At 45.8% G+C, this 10,427-nt stretch overlaps 1 protein-coding gene across 2 annotated transcripts; it reads right to left on the bottom strand.

The window, feature by feature from the left end:
- Window positions 1-1,058: 1,058 nt before the first annotated feature.
- GABARAPL1 (GABA(A) receptor-associated protein like 1) lies at window positions 1,059-10,406 on the bottom strand. Of its 2 annotated transcripts, XM_009324320.1 has the most exons (5): window positions 10,249-10,406; window positions 6,429-6,507; window positions 5,320-5,438; window positions 3,819-3,880; window positions 1,059-2,723 (listed from the first exon to the last, which is right to left on the bottom strand). In XM_009324320.1, the coding sequence occupies exons 1-5, from the start codon at window positions 10,336-10,338 to the stop codon at window positions 2,594-2,596; spliced, it is 480 nt and encodes a 159-aa protein (XP_009322595.1). In that variant the 5' UTR covers window positions 10,339-10,406; the 3' UTR covers window positions 1,059-2,593. The 2 variants fall into 2 exon arrangements, with proteins under 2 accessions (XP_009322595.1, XP_009322596.1); XM_009324321.1 differs by having other exon boundaries at window positions 2,630-3,880.
- Between the last annotated feature and the right edge of the window lie 21 nt (window positions 10,407-10,427).

Here is a 10,427-nt window from a genome sequence, read left to right as displayed (position 1 = left end):
TGACGAGGAGGATTGAGGAGGTGGAACAAGCGGCATGTCTCTCGCCACTTCTCCACATGACATCATGCATCCCTTTCCTCCTCATGTGTCACCGGTGCCTGACACGGAGTTATGGCGCTGAGCAAATGGCACCCGCTGGTCTCACCAGCTCCCAGCAGGGCTTCTTCCCTCTCAGCACACAAATATCTGCAAGGAAAAGCAGCCTAGATCTGCCGCCACTGCAGGCTTACTTTTCAATGAGTCCTAGATTTCTTTCTCTCTGCTTTTACTATCTTTAGAGGGCCCTGAGGCACCTAGGGGCCTCCCCGGGGCCTCCCCCACACACTCTGCCCACGGCTGGGAGTCCCACCTCAGCCCGAGCTGTCACGAGACAGTGAGGGCTAGCGGCTCCCTGAGGGGCATGGCTGGCAGGGCACCATGAGACCCATCCTACAGCACCCGATGTGGGGAGCAGGGCATGCCAGGGGACGGTGGCCAGGCCCAGCCACAAGCCCTGACCATAAGGCTCATCATGGTGATGAGGTGGGTCAAGATGGGAATCCCATCTGCAGGTTAGGGTCAGGATCAGGCCCAGTGATGGCAGGGCTGTGGGGACAGGGATGGGCTGAAGCTGGGCCCTGTGGGGCTGGCTCGGCGTGGCTCATCGCCCGGCAGGCCATGGCTGTGGGAGCTGGAGACCACCCCTGCTGCGGCATCGCTGGGGCAGGGGCTGAGGGCCCTGGGGGGCTGCGATGGGGTCCTGGGCCATGGGCAGGGTGGGGGTGGTTCTGGGGGGCTGGGCAGGGACAGTCAGGGCTGGTGGTGCCCTCAGGACCCCGTCAGCTGGCTAGGACTGTTCAGGGCCTTAAAATGGCAGAGAATGCCTCAGTGCATCCATTATGCTCCTTAAGACCTTCTCATGTCATCCAGGTCTAGTTAAAGTTCACATTGGTGGCACGGCAAGACACAGCCGTGTGTGTGTGTGACAATATAACCAAAAAAAGGAGAGATGTGACTTGTCCTGGTAGACAGGACAGAGGAAATCTGAGGTTCTGGGAAAAAGTAGCAGCAAGAAGTTCTGACAAAGCTGCGCCTTTATTTACACGCACACATGTGGGGAGAAATGCTACAGTCACCCATTTTGGACCAAGCCTGTGATTTTCAAATGCATCTTTATTGATTGGTTGATTTAGCTGAAGTAGTATGAACTTTATTTTACAAGAACCTGCAGCTAACCAACACAAAAAAGAATTACCATCATTACCTCGTACAATACCGGACTAGCGCAAAAACAGAAGTAAATGTCACAATCCAGTTAAAAGAACCGTAAAATAACTAAATTAAACTGTAAACCCTACATGTAACAAACGGCTGAGATTAGTCCCACACATATCACTTATAAACCCAGCAGCGGGAGGGGAGGGGAGGTCTGAACACAAAACCAAGCACCCCAGATGCCAACTCTTTCTCCCCTGAGTGTGCCTAAGCACAGGCTCATTAGAGACAACACACAACCACGTGCTGTGAGCAAGTGGGACAGTGGCAGAGAGATGCATACCATCTGCCTGCATCTTGTCTTTTACCCTAGAAAGTCTCCTGGGTCTGTTCTCTGCTTCAGAACATTCAGAGCTTCCAAAAACAAGAGACTGATGTGGATTTGCACCTAAAGGATTGAAAAGAACCTGATAATTGGAGGAGAGTGGGCCAAAAAGAGACGACTGAGCACTGCGGGTAGAAACTGAAGTTATCTAAGTTGGCAGTAGGTACAACTCATCCAAATGCATTTATTCCAGATGAGCACATGATGGAACAGCAAGCTGAAGTTCAGGATGAAAAACTGGGGAATACTAACCCACTCATTTCATCCTTTGTTTCCCCATTTTCTGTCTGCCCATTAGGACTCCTCTGTCTACATCCTTTGCGCTCCCTTCTTTCTCTCCCATTCTTCTGCTACTTCCCATACCACACAGGCAGTGACCCTCCTGCCCCACTACGCTGCCTTCCCTGACCTTTGCACAGTTCTGCCAGTGACTCCCACTTCACGCTCCCAGCCTGCTCTTCTGCCTCGTGTACCTCTGTGGAACAACTGTCAGAGAAGGCTGAAACCTGATTTCCTGTCTCCCACAATCAGAGGAGCACTCATCTTGACTTCTCATTCCTAAGGAATGCAGAGAACTGGGATCTAACTTCATGTAAATAGAACAAACACCCTCAACTTGTTTTGGAATCTGCCTGTCTTCTTCATCCTTCTTGTCTTTTCCTCCCTCTTGGTCCCTCCCTTAAATGTAGGAATGTTTACAGTAATTCAGGTCCAGTTCTCTGATTTTTAGATAAAAACCCAGAATTTTCCTGAAAGCTCACTCCCCAAACCCTATCCCTTCATCAGAGTTATGGCAGTTATGGGACAATCTGCTGTTTGTGCCACAGGGAAGAAACTGCTTTGGCATGACAGCATAAGGCTTGCACAGGACAGCGTCTATCTGGCACCTTTCTAAGAACAACACTGGCTTAAAATAAAATAATTTAAAAAAAATAATCTACAGAGAATCTATTCCCCTTCCCCTTCGAGTCTAAAAGGACCTCTCTTGTGGTGAAGAGTGGCACTGTTTTCCAATCACAACAAGCCAGCAAAACACACGTGGGAGCGACTGATTTCTTCCGCTTGTGCATGTGGTGCAAGAGCTGTACAGCGATGAGACATGGAAGGGAAGGCTAAACCCACAGGACTTCTGCCATCCTCAGTTCTGCAGAAGATTGGTACAAGAACAACACTGATGATAGGTAATTTTCTGTGTTCACCAGTAACAAGACCATTAGTAGTTAGTTGCCTTAATGCACAGCAAGGGAGACTAAAGTTAGGTAGCAAGAAAAGCTCTCTCACTTGTAGGCTAGCTAGGAACTGAACAGACAATCTCAGCAGCCTCCAGGATCTGCCTCAGTGAAGTTCACTATGAACAAGTTAGATAAGCAGCCATGGTGGACATGTTTGGTATACTCAGTCCTGTCTCAGAGCTGGAGTGGGCTAGACATTCTCTTGAGGTCCTTTCTAGCCCTATGCTTATGAGTTTATCAGTTGGCTTCACTGAAAAGAACAAAAGGGTCGTCTCAAATTTTTCTGCCCAGCGCTTGCAATTAAAGCAACAAAGGAAAAAAATAAAATCCTTCCTTCTTTTCCCCAACCTTCACGTCTCACAGCTGAAGAGTTCCCAGCCCTCAGAGTTAGCCCTTCTAATACTGATGGAAGTGACGGGAAACACAATACTCTTTGAACGCTTCACAGGTAGCAGCTGGAGTGAGGACTGTCAGCACAGGACAGCTTTGTGTGGGCAGAGTGAAGTATTTCACAGCTCACTGAATGCTCACAGGAGTGCAGCCCATGCCATGGGCAAGGTGTGACAAGGTCAGTGTACAATACATGGCATGCCTTCTTCATCCAATGAAAGGGTTACACAAAAATGGCCACCATGCCCGGTCACTCTCCTGGAACTCCACCACAATGGCTGGAGTTGTCTAGCAGCCTCCAGTACTGGCTAACTACTTCCAGCTGTAGCAAGAGAAGAACTATGAACAGTGGAGTCTCCACATCCCTCAGCACAGAATCCCTCTTTAGCCTTTCAGTTCACCCTTTCATACACTATACCCCTACTCTCCCTCCCCTCAACTTAAAAAATAATGGTTATAATTAATGCATGGAAGGTGATGGCGTTGTGCATGTGGTTCACTTCCAGTTCTCTTCCCCTCTTCTCAGGCATTCTCCTTCCTCTTCTCCAACATTTCCCCCCCCCCAAATCCATTCCATCAGTCCATCTCGCCTGCATGCCTGGGGGGCTGGTGCTCACTTGCCATAGACGCTCTCATCGCTGTAGGCCACATAGAGAAAATAGTCCTCTTCGTGGTTATCCTGCAAGGGGAGAAAGGGAGAAAGCAACAAACCAGAGCACTGTAACTCATTACATGTGAAAAAGTCCAACCAAGAGACCGTTGTAACAATAAGAGGGCATAACCTCTCTTTCACTGTTTCTCCCCTTTTACATCGAAGGCTTCACTTCCTTATACCAAAGAGAGCATATAGCAACTTCCTCTCTCTGGCCACAGCTCTACTTCTAAATTCAGGCATGTCACATTTCTGGACACAGTGAATTTACCTGAAGAGCCACAACCAGACTGTGCTGCAAACACGCAACAGAAACAGCTCTGACTGTTGCAGGCTGTGCAGCAGAATCCCAGCGCTGGTATGGCCTTAAGATCAAGAGGAGAGACTTGGAAGGCTTTCACAAGTCAAAAATCACCTCTTGGTATTTCAGTATTTGGTAAATGTGGTTATACTTGTCATTTTTCAGAACACTTTGACAAGTGGCTGTATTTCTAGTTCTGTTTTACATATGGGCAGTAAAGCTGAGATGTTAAGTGATTCCACTGACACAAAAAGTCTGCAGAGCGCCAGGATCAGAGTCCTGATCTCAGCTCTGGACAGTTAGACATACCTTCCTCCTACATGTCCAGATTTGGAAAACTCCCTGCGTGTGTTAATCTTATATTATCTTCATCAGTCTACATACACATTGTCCAGTTATTGTCAAAAAGTGATAGGTCAAATAAGGCTCATAGCACCATACTGGAGCTCTCCTATTAAAACACACTAACACAGCAGAAGGAGAAATCAAGGAGAAATCAATCCAGGCTGCAAACCAGCCATGATATAATGGCTATATAATTGAGGAACATTCCTCTGATAGGCACAGAATATGCCTTTAAGGTCGATCAAATAACACTGCTCAGTAGAAATACTGGGCAGCAATGTTCACAGTGTCCTACAAGATCCTCACATATACAGTACAAGCGATGAAAAAGTAATTCTGAACAAAGAATAAGTGTTCGTTGACAATGTATTTATAGACGGTTGCCCGGTGATACTGTGTTCTTTTACTGGCTAAAAGGAAACCTCTTTTGTATAAACAGGAAAGCTAGTGCGTATGTTCCACCCTCTGCCCCAGACACAGTATTTCCTCTGAAAAATATGTAATTTATTTCCATACTTTGTGAAAGTAGTAGACCAACATATCACTGCTGGGGCAACTATTCACCACCTGATACGACAACCCTTTCAACTAGCAAACAAACAATTAAAATGATGAGGCTCCCCGGGCTCCTCATCCCGGGCAGGATGGAACTTCCCTCAACAGATGATGGGATACAGCCCAGGCCAAGGGGGTCTGTGTTCAGGCATCTGTGACCAAGCTGCACCCACTGCCAGTTGAGTAGTGCTCAGTTGTCCTTCAGTGAGGACGTGCATTCTTCTGGACACTCCAAGAAAAGGAGAAAGAGATGGGCCAGGCTTACCTCATACAGCTGGCCCATGGTAGCACTGGTGGGAGGGATGGTGTTATTGACAAAGAAGAACAGGGCATCTTCTGGCCTCAGGTGGATCCGCTTTCGGATTAAGAAGTAGAATTGGCCAACTGAAGAGGAACAGAGGAGAATGCCTTAGATGCAGAAAGAACGTTTTGGTTTGTTTTTTTTTTTTCTGTTTTACCCTAACCATGGTTGTTTTCTTTTGGTGGTGGACGTCACATGCTGTATGTAAAAAGTAGGGAAAAATGAACAATGCAGGAAAGAAAGCAGTAACTTTGTGATTGTAACCACATTAGCAGCCAATCCACTCAGAGCTGGCAGTTTCTCAGGTACATGCCTCAGGCCATGTACCCTCTAAATCCACACTCCACCTACTATGGTATGAAATGCTCTACTGTGGGGATTGGTGGGAAGACCTCTAACTAGCTTAACCTTTAAATCCTATAGATCAAAGCCACCTTAGAGAATTGAGCCTTGGTGTAAATAGTCATAACATTCCTGGAAAAAAATTCTTGAAAACAAATTCCTTACTATTTGCTTGAGCTACGTTGCACAAGAAAGAATTCCACAATCCATTATATACTGCAAGAAAAAGAAATGCTGTTCCTTTAACTCATTCTCCTTCTCAAATGAAAACAAATGTAATCGCACACAAAATGGCCATGACCATTTGGAAAAGGAACTTTGTAGCCATGACTCCAACCACAGGGGTGGAAAATGATGGGACTATTTCAAGAACTTGTCTCTTCCTGCAACAAGGATACAGCCTCTGGCAACTCTGCAGCTAGGTCATCATTGACTGATGATGATGCTACTGCCTATGATACACAATTCAGTCATTTTCATCATGGCTAGAAGTCAGCTGTGACACATGTGTGTTAGCTAAGTCAGGGGGATACCTCAGAAGATCTCAGAGAATTCTGCATGTTGTAATCCAGGCCGTAAGGTACATAAATATAACAAGGACAGCCAGGTAAACTGGGGTAATGATAAGGTGTTGAGCCTGCCTGGATATTTTCTTGGTGCTGATCAGAGTAAAAAGCACTTCTGAGACCTTCCCACTGAAAATCAGGAAGAAAGGAGGTAGACTTTGTTACCTGTGAGGTCAGAAGGCACAAGATACTTCCTTTTGTCTAGGTCGGGTACTCTGGCTTTTGGTGCTTTTTCCACAATTACCTGGAGAGAGAGAGTAAGAGAAAGCAAGAAACAAGCCATGAGTAGCATAAAATGAAACGGACCAAAAAGTATCTGTGGAAAAGGATATTACCCTTTGAGAGAGGTGGTGCTACCAGGCCTTTAGAAATTTATTTAATCTATAACAAATACATAATATTAAAGAACAGATAGGTGAGAAGAAGACTTAAAATCGCTGGCAATAGCTGTGCCGGGAGCCCAAGACTGCAGCAGTAAGCACAGTGAGTAAAAAATGGAGACTGGAACAGACATAAAAATAAACCATAATAGCTGAGAAAAAAAAAATCAGGTCACCTTGATGGGCCCAATGCAGTTTAATTTTGTATGGAGGAGCTGCCAGAAGGCTAATACATGAATACAAGAAGTATCACAAGTAAGGTGAACTGTTTCCAGGTTACAGTTCCAAACTGCCTAGCACAAAATCAGCCCTACTCCCAGTAGTCCCACATCCTAATTTCTACATTCACCAATACCAAGTGCTCTAGAATGAAGCAAAGTATTAAAGAGAAACTACAGCTCATTGGGGAATGGTTTTCTTTTTTTAATCCCCAGTTCTTCAGCAGTTATCTTCCACTCTGAAATTCACACCCTTTAAGGGTATTTTCCCTAATTCATATAGTTATGGACATTTCCTTATTCATATCAATATCTAATAATTAAAAAACAGGCTACCATCTGGGCAACTGGACCCACAGAGACTTTTGACACAAAATACTAATCCTCTTTATATTCTAATGTCATTATGACATAGAAAAATATGAAGCTCAGCAGCTTCAAGGTCTAACAGACAAACAGATCTTCTGCTAGAGGAAAATTTTTGTTACCAGAGCTAGGCAAAATGTTCACCTCAGAAGCAGGAAGTATTCCAAAGTTACCTGATCTCCTCCCATGAAAAACCTTGGAAACCCATCCAGGGGTTGGAGGTATGTTTCCATGAAACTACTGGGTTTGTGCAGAAAAAAAATTGAAGGCAGTTTTCGGGGTTTTTTTTTGTGATACGTATTTTTGAACTGGTAAGAGATATATTACATGATTCGGTAAGAGATATATTACATGATTCAATCTGCTGTTCTGCAGAAGCCATTTTGACGATCTAAACAAGAAGCTGGATTTTCTGAACCTCCTCAACTTTTTAATTCCTTTAGACCCTATAATTATAAATACTCCATGTGAGACACTGTGGAACCAATTTCTAAGGGCTCCATGCTTCCTTAGCTCTGTGGCAACCCAAATCAGCAACTGTATCTGCTGTGTAACAGAAAAGGCTGAACTGCTGTGAACTAAGCCTTCTTTGGAAACAAAATGGTGTTGTCACATCAGTCAGACACTGTGCCAGAGGAAAAAAAGTTACCATGATGAGCTTGGTGTGTTTAGTCTGGACAAAGTGCCATGCTAATTCAACGTGACTCCTTCTAGAACCAAGTCAGTATCTGCAAAGCATGTCACACTGCAGAAATGCTAGCTTGGACATCTCTTCACTGTGCTCCACTTGGATGCTGCCAACACAGCCAAACCCCCTGAAAATTCTAAGTTTGTTTTTAAAATAGAAACGTGGCTGTCTCTGCTACTTCAAGAACTTCGAGCACCTCAATTAGTGCAAGGCATTCAAGCTCTTTCAGGCAGTTAGTGGTAGGAAATGCATTTCCATACAAGATGCGGTTGGCAAGTGCTGTGAAGGAAGGACAGTTCCACAATCCCACTGAACAGGTGCAGGCTGAACAGCAACAGCACTTTGCACTTTTTTTAACCGCACACCCAACAAGGCAATATCTAACACAATAAATTGCAGTGGAGAGAAACCTTTAGTTCTTGCCTCCGATTTCAAAAACTACTGACAAGCAGAACTGCTAGCTAGCAGCACTGATGTGACCACCCTGACTCAAAAGGGTGGCTTGTAGCTTGGTCATTAGATAATACAGGAAAAAAATGAGGAAGAGGTGAGAGTGTTGGGGCTTCTAAGGCCTAGGAAAAATTTAAATCAGATCATCACTGGGCTTAAGAGAGATCTCCCTCTTGCAAAGAGGCAGGAAAGGAATGGAGGTGCTCTGCTATCTGACTATCAACTGTAGTCAGTTTGCCTGATAACACAGGTATCTCTTCTGAAGCACTAAACCCTTCAGAGACACAAACAAACCTACAAAGAAAATCCAAAGGGCAGATACAGATTATCTGTATGTCTGTTGTTGCTGGGTGGTGACTGTGGTAACGTGGGAGCATGCCAACAGTATAATCTCAGCAAAATGCTGAGATGTATCAGGGCACTGCAGTGTAGGCAGCCAAATGGACGTCATCTTCAAGGATCCTGCTGTCGGGAAGGGCAGAGACAGAAGTGATGTAAAGAACAGTTGTCTGCTGCATTCATTTGCTCCGTATGCAGCTCTGACAACAGGCTACCCCCGACAATTCACATCTGGGCCTCACCATGTGTTGTTTTAATTTATCCTTAACTACAGCACACCTTGTTAGTCTGGTCCTGGCTTTCTCCTTGAAGATCTGCTGATGCCCCCCTATTTTGACCTCTTTTACCTCTTGCCAGACCGGGTCTGGTCCTGGGCTCCCCACACGGCTCTTCCAGACACATCTATCATGACCTGCTGTACAATCTGCCAAGTTAATCCTCAGTTTACAGCTTGTCTCGCTCCTGACCTACAGAGCCCTCTGCGGTCTTCATCATAAACCACAGAACCACACACACTTCACCATTGACTCGCTGCATGCTCAACCTGCTGTGCTATGCCAGGGGTCCCAAAAACAGCTAGGACAAATGCACCCAAACGCTGACTTCCAAAAACTTCTGCAAGTCCGGTTGAGGGCCACCCCCAAGATACAAAATGGTGTTAGCCTGCAGGGAAAACGTGGTGTAACTGTTCCGCCATGTCCTTAGATTTACAGGGGAGTCTTAAGTTATTTTGCATGCAGTACCCCTGGGCAGTAAATCTAGGACAGACCTCTCCAGTGGGGATGGAAAGAAAGAACATTTGCAGAAAGTTTATTAAAAAGGAACCCCCCCAAAAAAATCACAATTAATTTGTTTTGTCATTTCTTTTTTCCAATTATTATTAGTAATTATAAAGCTAGAAGTTTTCCACAGGCACTCCAAAGGGACCTAAGAATGAGGAAGCAAAGTTTAGCCAGGGGATGACCTTGTTTTCCGAGTGACGTTTTTTCCACAGGATGATTAAACAGGAGGGCAGAAAAGACTGAGAAGTATCCTTTTTCTCTCATGCAAAGGAAAAGAACAGAGCAGGACTACATCGAAAAGACAGGCCAAAAGAAAGTAAAATAAAAATAAAGGGAAAGTATCAGATGACACGGATACAGACCTTGTTTCCTATGAAGAGTACCCGGCTAACTCACTCATTGTTCTCCTCCATTTTTACAGAGCTAATGGTAAGCTCCTTCCCCACCCCCCAACCCCACGCACGCAGGCTGCCAGAAAAAGATTAGCAGCATTCCCGCTGTCGAGTTACTGCGGATCCCAGAAAAAAGGGTGTATTACACCCCGGCGCCCCCACACCCACCCACGAACACAGACCTTCCCACGTAATAAATAGCCATAGCTTTGCGCTGAAGAGAAAAACAGCCCGGAATGAGAATCAGAACATCAAAATAAAGAAGCAGACGACAGCCGACAAGGAAAACAAAGGCGGCAGAGCGAGGAGCTCTGCCAGGCAAGCCGGGCCAGCAGCAATCGCCGCCGCTGCCCTCACCCCCCACACTCACAGGGACTCTGTCGGGATATTTCTTCCTGATTTTCTCCCCCTCTTTTTTCCTGTACTCGAACGGGTGGTCTTCCTTGTACTGGAACTTCATGCTGCCGGGCTGTCACCTTCCCTCCCGAGGGCTGCTGCGGCTCCCTCCCCTACGGCCGGGTGCTTAGCGAGCCCCCGGACGCCCCCGCA

This window comes from Pygoscelis adeliae, unplaced genomic scaffold (assembly GCF_000699105.1).
Source record: "Pygoscelis adeliae isolate BGI_AS28 unplaced genomic scaffold, ASM69910v1 Scaffold65, whole genome shotgun sequence".
Classification (NCBI taxonomy): Eukaryota; Metazoa; Chordata; class Aves; order Sphenisciformes; family Spheniscidae; genus Pygoscelis; species Pygoscelis adeliae.
The sequence above is the reverse complement of the archived record's forward strand: the minus strand, read 5'-3'. Positions and strand labels throughout refer to the sequence as shown.

Bases quoted from the DNA above. Each gene is read 5' to 3' on its own strand.
- GABARAPL1 (XM_009324320.1), bottom strand. From the start codon at position 10,338: ATGAAGTTCCAGTACAAGGAAGACCACCCGTTCGAGTACAGGAAAAAA. The intron at 6,508-10,248 runs GTGAGTGTGGGG...CTCTCTCTCCAG, and splicing joins AATATCCCGACAGAGTCCCT to GTAATTGTGGAAAAAGCACC. The intron at 3,881-5,319 runs GTAAGCCTGGCC...CTCCCCTTGCAG, and splicing joins CCATGGGCCAGCTGTATGAG to GATAACCACGAAGAGGACTA.